Source organism: Eptatretus burgeri, chromosome 4 (genome assembly GCF_056783735.1).
Source record: "Eptatretus burgeri isolate ZD-2024b chromosome 4, Ebu_testis_v1, whole genome shotgun sequence".
Taxonomy (NCBI): Eukaryota; Metazoa; Chordata; class Myxini; order Myxiniformes; family Myxinidae; genus Eptatretus; species Eptatretus burgeri.
Window position 1 is genome coordinate 107647620 of NC_140964.1, and position 12500 is coordinate 107660119.

Here is a 12500-nt window from a genome sequence, read left to right on the forward strand (position 1 = left end):
TTTACTGTGAGTAAACTTACACACAATTCTGACAACAACTCACAAAAAAACTCACCCTTCTCCTCCCAACTCTGTCCCATCTTTGCTTTCCTACCCCCTCCCACCCTTTCAAACTCTAAGTCCTCACCTTCCCCTCCCAACCCTAAGACACCGGTCCCATCCCTACACTCAAACCTTAAAATCCTCCATGTCTCCCCCCCCCCACCAAAGTCCTTAATCCCCCTATCCCCCTCCCAAAGCTGTCCCATCTTTACTCTCACCCTCCTCCTGCTCAAAAAAGCAAACAGGCATTCCCAAGTGAAAACAGCGGAATATGTAACACATTCTGCTCCCCTATCATGCAATCACCGACTTCACAGAAACATGTCAGGGCCACTGACAAATTACATAATGCATTTTTTGTCCAAATCTGACATCCGCCACCCCCGTAACGCTCCGTAACGCTTCAACAGACACCCCCTAAAATATTACGTATTGCTCGATGAAGACGCATCCCCTCTCCTGATTTCATACCTTAATCCGGGGATGCTATTTGTCCCGTTGTTTTTTTTCAGTTACTACGAACTATATTTATTTCCCGTCAATAAGACCAGGCATCAGTTGGAATCCCTGTAATGACGTCATCGGACGAACCGCTCGGAGTGACGTAATCTTTCCAAATATGTTCAATTGCTTTCATTTGCAAATGAGATTAGGTTTCTGTGGAAAAAGTAATGATGGAATGGAAATGATGGAATAGCAATGATGTAATTTAAATAAGATGATCAATGGGATACATCAAGTAAACGGCTCAGCCTGGCGGAGGTATGCGCTCTAACGAGTGCCATTGTGTTGCAGTTACTACAAGAATTACAGAGAAGTGTTACATCAGAATAACACTAAACTCCACATTTACCAAGTTCTACCTCTAGGATTTACCAGTTAACAGTTGTTATTACCGAGTCTTTTTTCAACGTCCCAGTTGTTGTGAATGCCAGGTATTTCATGAACGATGTCATCCCCAATTTCCACATCGGGTTCATACATGTACAGTCTGACAACACCTTCTAAATCATGGTTTTCACTAATGTCGAAATCTAAGGGTTCTTGATCAGAAAATTATTCGTCAAATTCAGTTTCTGATGAGTTTGAAGCGAGTTGTGCGGCCATTATTCATTGTGTGTTGGGACACTCGTTCTGTCGATTACATCACACAGATGACGTGGTGACTCGGGCGATTTTTCTGAAAATTTTCAGGGTGATACTCACGAGGTTCGCTTTTTAAAATGTTAACACCTCAAAAAACTTCTTAGAATTAAAAATCACGTTCAGTTCTTTGTTTATTACTAAAAATATATCGCATCAAAAAAAAAATTAACTTTTTTGATTCTGTGGAAGTTTAAAAATGTTTTTCTCCCCAACAGCTTGTCTGATCAATGTGAGATCTTAAACATAGGGGGGACTCCCCATGGAGAATATTTTATTGATAACTATGACATCATAGGTCACAGTGTGTGGCAGCCATATTGGATTAAAGGAAAAAAATTGGACATCTTTTTCTCCAAAACAGCTCATCGAAAAATTTTTTTTGAAACTTGGCATATCTCATAAACTCCCCATGGGGTATACAAGGTGATAATAATGTCATAAGTCATTGGTGAAGTGGTATTCCAGCCATAATTGGTTGAATCAAAATCCTTATCTGAAAAATCTGAAACGTCATATATCTGATATGTGACCCGATGTGAGTGAACAATTAAATTTATGTCATCAGTCATGTGGTCTGATGGCCATATTGGATTGGAAATAAAAACGTTAAAAAAAAATCTTCTTCTCCGGAACCGCTTAATAGATCGATGCGACACTTCATCCATATGATTGACTAGCCATGGGGCTTATGGTTTGAATTGTTTTTCATATTCACCTTCATGGACACAATTTAGCAGTAATGTGCAAAAAAGTGGTTGTTAAATTTCCTAACAATTAATCAATAAAAAATAAAGCTACACATAATGGCAATGTATGTGACATAATAGGGTGTCCCAAGCAAAAATAACATTCCTTTCCTGCAGTAATTCTGTGCAGATTACTGAAGTATATGAGAGTACAACTCTCATATACTATAGATCTAAACTGTAGCATTTTTACTTGGGGTATGGATGATCTGGGCCATCATAGCAGCAGGCCATAATAGTAGCGTATTCAGTTAACGATGGTATTTTTGTTCAGAATGAGTGTGTGAGGTGAGTCTATGCGCTCAATGAGTGCCATTCTAGTTGAACATGTTACATTAGTTCTTCATGCCTGTTGTTTGTGTCCTTCATGACATCCCTAAGAACAGTAAGTTTACTGTTTGGAATGATTTTCAATTTTGTTTAACTGCCAGACAGGTAGACTAAAAAAAATTCCCCCACTCTTCTCTGCGCATGTGCATTCAGGAGGAGATTCCATACAATTTGCCAAATTCAGAGCCAAAGTACTGCTAAACTGCAGGTTTGTGTTCCAATTAATGCTCTGCAGTGTTCCAAATATAGCATTCAATTGAAATAAAGTCGTTCCTCAATCATAAACTGACTTCTGTTGATAGACTGACAGACAAAGGGAACCAATTGCTTAACCCCACTTTACGTTTCACACATTCAGGGTAATGAGTAAGCCAGCTTGAACAATGTTTTACAGAAGCATGCAAAGCACAGAAGGCAAACCCACCCCTTACATAATTTCATTTTTAGTTCTGGTCTGAAAAATGGCTCAAGGGGCAAGAAACTTGGCTTAAAACAAACAAAAAAATGTATCGAAGCTTATGAAAGAGCAAAACAACCAGAAAGCAAAAGGTTAAGAGTCAAAACGTTGGGTGAAATGGAATATAGAAGGACAATAATTCACAAGTTACCCCCCAGCACAAGGGGAGCAGTTGAAGGTGAAAGGGAGACAGTCTTCGAAGGTATAGAATAGCTCGATCAAAACAACTTGTTAATGGAACATGACCATGAAACGTTTTCCACATTTATATTGATCCATAAATGAGTTATACAAATATGAAACAATTCCAACCCAATGTCAGTACTTTTTTTTTTTTCATTTTGAAGGTTGCATTTTTAAACAACTGGAGTCGATTGTTTTAGATTTTAAATGTTAAATCTGCTCATACACTCTAGGATAGGGGAAGACATCGTTGTTGTAGGGTTTGTTCCAACAATTCGTGTCCTCAATTTTAATGTTACCAATAGGAGGACTAAACCACCATTTAGGGGTTTTTTCTTTTCTTCCTGTACTCGCACTTTCCGAGCTGTATCTTGGATCCGGCTCGGACTTTCGGAATGAAATTTTTGCATCAATAATGTGAATAGAAAGTATGTGGGGTTGGACTAATTTTTTGAGATTGATTTAATTTTTAAGGTCATGACCTAATTGTAGTCATTTTAACATTTTTCACCATGACTCCACTACGGTTTGTCCGATCAGAATGAAATTGGCCTCTCCAGATAGCCAAGAGCAAGGCACATTTCTGATAAATTTACATCATCCCTCCAGGTTAATGGTCAATTTCTTACACCTCGATGATGACTAAATCACCATTTAGGTTATTCTGAGTTTTTTTTCTGCCAGTTCGAAGGGCTTTCGGAATGAAATTTTACATCAATAATGGGAATATAAAGAATGCAAGGTTGACAGTTTTTTTGACCTTAACCTAAATTTAAGGTCATGACTCAATTTTTTTTTCACAATTCTCTTTATTCATTCTAATTCTTGTTTTTTCTTCTTTTGTCTCTTTTACCCTCTATTCCTCTCTTTCATTATCTATCTTTATAAGAAGTGAGTTCTTGCAGAAATATTTCTGTAAGTCTCACTTGGCTGTGCTTGGATGGGTTTGAGGGTTGTTAAGTAGCGGCTGAAACCCAAATCCTATCCAGGTTCCTCCTGATGACTTCATCTTTGCTCTTTACTTCTTCGGGTTCCTTCTTGGTCTTCCATTTCATTTCAGACATTTTAATATTTTTCTCACTTTCAGCCATGATCTTTCTTATGCAAACCACATTTCAAATTGTGGGGCAGATAACAGCAATTTTTGAGAGGAATCGTGCAAATGATGATACAAGCATCAAATTTGGCACATTTGTTCTCCAGGGGATTCTAATCAAATCTGCCTGATTGGCCATTTGAAAATCCAAATTTTGAAAAATTTGAAGAAAAAAAAATTCAAAAAAGTCAAGATCACGAATCAATGTTGGATGCTGGCTGAGATTGGTGAATGTTTCAGAAACATCATCAAAGACGTTCCAAGTCTGCCATGCAGTTTTCTTCCCTTTACCGCGGAAGGCAGACACAACGTCACATCCAGTGAACGCATGGAAGTATGGGATCCCTCTAGCTTTCTCAGGCCCTATTGCAGAAACTACCTCATGGACTGGAATCCATCGCTCCTTGTCTCCTTGGCCAAAGGCAATCCACATGTTCTCAAGACCTAGTTCCTGCAAGGATGGCAGTACAGATATTGCTATGATGAGTACGTCCGTGTCATTAGCCTTAATGATAATGGACTTGCTACCATCCGTCGTTGCATCCCTGGCATGTACAAATATTTGAGTGTCAGCTTCTTCATGACAACATGGAGACACAGCATCCATTGACTTCCTTGTGTTGCTAATGGCATCTTCTCCTTTTGTGACAATAACTGTGCTTGTCATCTGTGCTTCACACATCTTTTCCGCAAGGAAGTGAAACAGCTCAGTCTTGTTGCTGTCATCTCGAAGAAAGCTTCTCCAGTTACTTGGGATCTTACTGGTTCCTGTCACTCTTCTTCTGATTCCTTGCCCCCTTTTTGACCTTGCCTCGGACTTCAGACTTGACTTCTTGAACACATCAAACACTACGCCCACCCTCTCGTACATGGCACCATAGGATTCCACCTTTGGGATGATGTCTTCTTTAGCATAGTCATCAAATATCTTTGAAGTGCATGGAGGTAGGGCATTGATAAGTGCTGAGCCATCAATGATGACTGCATCTCCCCTTGGTTCTCTGTCTGGGATGTTCACTTGCGCTTCAAGAATTTCAGCCAGCTGTGACTTCAAATTTTTTTGAAGTTTTTTTTTATTTTTTTGAATTTTTAAAAATTTGGATTTTCAAATGACCAATTGGGCAGATTTGATCAGAAAGCCCTGCAGAACATAAATGCCAAATTTGATGCTTGTATCATAATTTGCACGATTTTTCTACTATCTATTATACTAAAAGTTGGCCTCCATCTCGTCGCCGACTGAGCTTCCTTCATCGCACAAAAGTCCTTCCTTAGCACTCTTGAACTCCGATCCACCCATAAGGCCTTTATCTGCAGCTTGATGGAGTACTACTCTCCCCTTGCGGCTGGCTCCCCTGCCTCACATCTTGCTCAGTTTGATGCCATGGAAACCAAGGCCTTCAAGATTATTGGAATCTCCCATGATGAAGCTGAGTCTACGGGTCTATCACCTTGCCATCACAAACAGGTTGGTGGTCTCTCTGTCTTCTGCCACCTTCTTTCTGGTCTTTCACTCTCTGTCCTTTCTGTACTTTGTCCTCCCCAGGTTTCTGCAGAGTTCACACATCCACCATCAACCCCCTTCTGGTGAAACTACATGATTCCAGGATCACTGCTCACCTCCACTCATTTTTCCTGTTCTTGTTTTTTTTTGCACCTGTGTAACCAACTTCCACATTCTCTTCAATGTCGTTTTTCCCTCCAGGTCTTCAAGCCAGCTTTTCACCACCATGTCAGATCGTCCCCAATCCAAAACCATGATCTTTTCTTCCCTCGTTAACTTCCCACCCTACCCCAATCCTCACTTCCAAATTCCATTTTCCATCCTGAGAGTTTCCTTCTGTATCCATCTTGTCCAACCTGTGCATCCTCTATTGTCCCTCATTCCTCCCAACACGCATTGTTTGTCCAAGTCTGCTTCGATCTTGGCCTTCAACTCTGCTGTTAGTGTTTCTCCCCTCTCTCAACTGTTCCTTTTGTGCTGTTGTGTCCTGATCTGTTTAGTGTACAAACTAATACGAGCTCCACCTCGACTATGTATACAAAATAGAGAACATTTGTTAAGGTTTGTCTGATGGGAACGAAATTGCCTTCCTTTTGCCGAGAGTAAGCACATTTACACTCATTTTACATCGTACCCGTCTGAATTAAAGGCCAAGTTCAAATGGTGGTCTGAAAGAAATAACGCATTTTTTTGTCATCGCTCAATTTTGCCGATGTCAATTACTGGCATTCCAAAATGTTCTTGCATCATAATTGGGGACCTGCACTGAAGTTGTGCACCTGTTATTTGGTTAGTGTCCTTGACCTACTTTCTTCGGATTGTGACCTAATTGGTAAAAACCACTTTTTGATCATAACTTGAATAATTTTCCTCTGATTTTCATGCTGTAGAGTTTTATGGATAGATTGTAGATGGGGACACATTTTCTTAATTTAAACTCTATCCTTAAATGTTGAAGGTGAATTTAATATGGCGGTCCAAAAAACATATGGCCATCATTGGATAAGTTGACCAATGGTAAGTCACGGGTGATCACCAAGGGAAAGCCTCCCCCCGGCTTAACCTTGGCAATTGCTTTGTGATCGCATATATATAATTGTTACCACTATTCTGTGACCAACAAACTCGTACCTCCTGAATAGTTCCCAAGCCTTGTCAACAATTGTAAAAAGGAATAGAGATGATCACGATTTATTGTCATCTGAACTGCATAATAATCACATTTGTCACATTATTCTTGCCATTTATATATTGTAAATACATTGCCCCATTGTGGCTCTCAGGATAGCCTAGAGGTATGCACTCTCGCCTCTAAGCCTTCAAGCCTGTGTTTGGAAGCTATTAACTGTCATCCCTGTATTTCACATGCAGGGCGAGTCCATCCAAGGGACGGTCTGCATTGATGACGCCAGATGGGGTGGTGGGGGGGGAGGGGGAAGTCCCATCTGCTGGCATTAGTTGGTGGATGTTGAAATTGCATGGGGTGAAAGATATACTGTACAAAGAGGCAAGACGAGTTGTTGATTTCTTTAGAATATCATGGCATCCACAAAACACTTCTTTGACATTAATTTAACTTACTGCCAACTTCGTAGTAAAATATTTTTAGTTTTGGACAAGACGTTGTTGAACCTGCTCAATATAATGTCACACCGAAAAGTTTGCACGTCTTGTTCCCCAAAATTTCAGCCAATTGCATTTCCACCAATCTTTACAGTAATTGGATGTATTGTACCATGTTTAAACATCAAACAGCCCTTTCTGTTGAGCCACTTTATCGATGAACTATTCTGTTTATGACAAAACTTTCTGAAATAATTCGCTTTTTTAACGTAAAATTTCTAAACTTCAGATTCCATCATCAGTGATGCTGTTTGTTTTTGTTTTTTTAATACCTGTTTGCTCTTGTAGAAGCCTCTTTTGTCGCAGTTAGGAAGGTGAACAGTTTTGGGGTTCAGTAAGGGGGCCTTCTGAAGCAGCTCTAAAATTTTCTCCAGGTCCTGTCGACAAGGTCCTATTGGTGAAACCTTGAGGATGGAAGGTATGAAGGGTGAAAATTAGGTTGCAGAGTCAACAGTTTTGAGCAAACAGAGATCATGTTAAACTTGTTTTCTTGCCATAAACTTTTGCACCATTGTATAATTCCAGTTCAAATAATAACATTGCATGAGACTGCATTGATATACACTACATTGCAAGATAAATAAATGAAAAATTTAAAACATTTTTCTCAAATCTTATTCTCTAGCAAAGCATTAGAATTTGGAAATTGTGGTTTCAGTCTTGGTGAGCCTTTGTGATGAGTGTGAAATGTTGCTTTGTCTGAATAATTTCATTAATTTTCTCCAATGTGACTTATCTGAGTTAAGCTCATGTTTGTCTCTAAAACATTTCATACAAACATCCTGCCTTCTGCCATATAGGTCAGACTTGTGGAGTGCTTGGGATATTGTTGTCACATGCACACAGTGACCAGTCTCTGCCATAAAAGCATGTAGCTCTTTCAAAGTTTTCATTGGCCCCTTGGTGGCCTCTCTGATCAGTCTCCTCCTTGCTTGTTCATCCAGTTTGGGACAACCTGATCTAAGCTGGGTATACGCCTTCTACTTCTTAATGATTGTCTGGATTGTGCTCGAAGGGATATTTAAGACTTTTGAAATATTTTTATACTAATCCCCTGTTCTGTGCCTTTCCACAACTTTTATCCCAGAGGTCTTTTGAAAGCTCCTTGGTGCTCATTGTTGAGTCTTTGCTGTGAAATGCACTACCCAGCAGAGAAAACCTACAGGAACAGCTGATTTTATTCTGAAATAATCAGAATCACTATAATTTAATATAGGTGGAAGGCAATTCACCGGGTGTGTGATCTTGAAGATGATTGATTACACCTGATATAATTTACAGTTGCTATGATAAGGGGGGTGGACATTTATCCAACCATGATATTCTAGTTTTGTATTTTTAATTAACTATCTGAAATTTGTCGAATTTGTTTTTCACTTGGAAGTTGTGGATTACAATGTGTAAATAAAGGTGGAAAAAAAAAAGTCTCATTTAATGCAATTTCATTCCAGGCTATAAGGTAAGAAAAGGTGAACATTTTGAAAGGGAGTGTAGACTTTCTATTGGCATTGTATATCTTCGTTGGCCATCCAAATTATTGTCTTCAACCTGATATAAGCAGGTTTGGAATACAGTCGCAAAAATACCCACAGTGACATGTGGAAGTGACTTATGTGGGTTAAAAAAAATTGCTGCTCATGTGATTCAGAACCTAGAATCGATTAATTATATATTTCATGACACTCAAGCTTTTCCATGTTGATGTCATAAATGGTTGTGCTTACTGAACATGTTATTTAGAGAGAGGGAATTTGGGATGTTTAATTATTTTTTTTGACCTGTATTGTTTTTACAGTATATATATATATATATATATATATATATATATATATATATATATATATATATATATATATATATATATATATATATATATATATATATTTTATATATATTTTATATATTTTATATATATTTTATATATTTTATATATATTTTATATATTTTATATATTTTATATATTTTATATATATATATGTATATATATCGGCTGTATTTAATACGAGGATTTATATTTACTAGTGTGGGCCCGTAGGTGCATGCCCGTAGGTGCGTGCCCGTATGTGCAGCTTCGTTCCTTCGCTCTCGTAAACGACAACTGGATTGGGGCATTGTTTCAATTAGATCGGACCAACCTTATCATAAATGGCCATAACTTGGGAAACACCTGGGAAACAGCTGAAACGGATGAAGAACGATATCAAACTTTGAAAAGGCACCTACTCAGGTCCCCAGTGTCAATTGTGACGTAATATCAAACGAAGAAGAAGAAGAATTGTGACGTCAATCGTGCAAAAAAGAGTATTTGTGACGTCATTCGTGATGTCATAGCACCGTGTCCTGTCATTGGTTGACAGATAAATGGCTGTAACTTGGGAACCGCTTGTCCGATTAATATCCAACCTTGAAGACGCACATCCTTGGGTCCCCAGTAATATTCCTGGCAAGTTTCAATTAGATCGGACCAGTGATTATCGAGAAACGGCGGTCGAAGACATGCATACAGACACACACAGAGATTGCTGGAATTATAGATAGACTAGTGCGTGCCTGTAGGAGCGTGGCCGTACGTGCGTGGCCGTACGTGCGTGCCGGTACGTGTAAAAAAATTTTTTTTTTTAATTGTGACGTCAATAGTGATGTCATAGAACCGTGTCCTGTCATTGGCTGACATAAATGGCCGTAACTTGAGAACTGCTTGTCCGATTAATATCAAACCGTGAAAAGGCACATCCTCGGGTCCCCAGCGATATTCCTGGCAAGTTTCAATCAGATCGGACCGGAGGTCGTCGAGAAACGGCGGTCGCAGACAGACAGACAGACAGACAGACACAGACACGCAGAGATTGCTGGAATTATAGCAGATAATTATATATATATATATATATATATATATATATATATATATATATATATATATATATATATATATATATATATATATATATATATATATATATATACACACACACATAATTACGAATCTGGAACCCAGCGCACACAACAGCCAGGGTCCTTATTAGTGTAGTAGATAGTAGAAAAATCGTGCAAATTATGATACAAGCATCAAATTTGGCATTTCTGTTCTGCAGGGCTTTCTGATCAAATCTGCCCGATTGGCCATTTGAAAATGCAAGATGGCCATTTGAAAATTCAAGATGGCCGCCAAGTTAGCCTCCCGAAGTTGACTTTTTGCTTGGAAGTATTTGTAGTTGTCCGATTTTCATGATCTAGGTGTGGAAACCTATGTTTTCAAGCCTGCTGGAGTGGATTTTCCTGTTTTTAAAGCCCCCTGACGCACACTTTTTCTGATTTTTTCACATTTGTTTTTAATTTTCCTACGTTTGCATGACTTAACATGTATGTAGTAGTAGCTACTTATGCATGAGGTGTAAGGGTATAGTGTTAGAGGTAGTACCTTTGTTTCAGCAGCCAGCCACATCCCTTGGATGGACTACTGGCACTTGTCCTCATCACTGGCCCAACTCTCATCCATGGCCCAACTCCCAACTCTAACACACCCAGAAATATTTCTTTGAAAATGTGAAAGCACTCTCTGCAGTAATGCAGGAGATGGGCAACCTATTCCAAGAAGAATCAGCCGACCTACTGGTATTAGACATGAAGAACATTGCAGACCAAACTCTAGCCGAAATTGTAGCTACACATCACCAGCGGGGCAAAGAGCAGTTCCATTTATTCATGGAGGGGCTATAGAATGAAGGTGAATGTCCTTTCTATCATCCAATCAAGAAAAACATTGTTTCTTTCTTCAAACAAGAGCAAGCTGGGGGAAGTTCAAAGGAGAAAGTCCTGAAAGACGAATGTCAGCTGTTCACACGACTGTTCATCTCATGCCATAACAGGCAGTGTGACTTGCAAGAATTCTTCAAGCATGAGAATCAGTCACACCCTGCATCTGTCAGTGACAGCGGCAAGCTTCATATATGTCAGAAGTCACAGCTGGCTAAAATTCTTGAAGCGCAAGTGAACATCCCAGATAGAGAACCAAGGGGAGATGCAGTCATCATTGATGGCTCAGGACTTATCAATGCCCTACCTCCATGCACTTCAAAGATATTTGATGACTATGCTAAAGAAGACATCATCCCAAAGGTGGAATCCTATGGTGCCAGGTACGAGAGGGTGGACGTAGTGTTTGATGTGTACAAGAAGTCGTCTGAAGTCCGAGGCAAGGTCGAAAAGGTGGCAAGGAATCGGAAGAAGAGTGACAGGAACCAGTAAGACCCCAAGTAACTGGAAAAGCTTTCTTCGAGATGACAGCAACAAGACTGAGCTGTTTCACTTCCTTGCGGAAAAGATGTGTGACGCACAGACGACAAGCACAGTCATTGTCACAAAAGGAGAAGATGCCATTAGCAACACAAGGAAGTCACTGGATGCTGTGTCTCCATGTTGTCATGAAGAATCTGACGCTCGAATATTTGTACACGCCAGGGATGCAACGACGGATGGTAGCAAGTCCATTATTATCAAGGCTAATGACACGGACGTACTAGTCATAGCAATATCTGTACTGCCATCCTTATAGGAACTAGGTCTTGAGAACATGTGGATTGTCTTTGGCCAAGGAGTCAAGGTGCGATGGATTCCAATCCATGAGGTAGTTTCTGCAATAGGGCCTGAGAAAGCTAGAGGGATACCATACTTCCATGCGTTCACTGGATGTGACGTTGTGTCTGCCTTTTGCGGTAAAGGGAAGAAAACTGCATGGCAGACTTGGAACGTCTTTGATGTTGTTTCTGAAACATTCACCAATCTCAGCCAGCATCCAACATTGATTCGTGATCTTGACCTGCAGACGCTGGAGAGATTCGTGGTCCTCATCTATGACAGATCAACCGCAGCTACTGCTATGGACGGAGCAAGACTGGATCTCTTTGCCCACAAGCAGAGGCTGTACAACTCAATTCCACCAACACAGGCAGCCCTCGGAGAACATGCAAAGTGTGCGGCCTATCATGCTGGGATCATCTGCGGCCAGACAACCATCTCCAGTCCAGACACGAGCAGTCCCGCTGAATGGGGATGGACACAGAAAGGAGAGACTTGGCAGATATGTTGGACAACACTACCCCCTATTGCAGCCAGCTGTCAGGAACTGACCAAGTGTTCCTGTAAGAAAGGTTGCAACTGGAGATGCAAATGCTTTCAGTCAGGGCTCCCCTGCACAGCATCTGCAGCTGCATATGTGGACAGTAGCAGCTGGAGGAACATTCGCATGGTATGCATAACTTTGAACATTTACTAGCCAGGGCCCGGTTGCAGAAAGGCCATAGCTTCATTTGACAATCACTAAAGTGGTGCAAAATCAGAAAAAGTGTCAGGGGGCTTTAAAAAGAGGAAAATCCA

The 12500-nt window shown here is 40.0% G+C and overlaps 1 protein-coding gene across 2 annotated transcripts in view; it reads right to left on the reverse strand.

The window, feature by feature from the left end:
* LOC147028861 (insulin-like growth factor-binding protein 5) overlaps positions 1 to 12500 on the reverse strand; it is an 85152-nt gene that overhangs the window by 17949 nt on the left and 54703 nt on the right. For both annotated transcript variants that reach the window (XM_085879627.1, XM_085879628.1), the window contains exon 3: positions 7400 to 7531. In XM_085879627.1, the coding sequence (XP_085735753.1) occupies positions 7400 to 7531 (132 nt within the window). The remainder of the gene's footprint in view (positions 1 to 7399; positions 7532 to 12500) is intronic.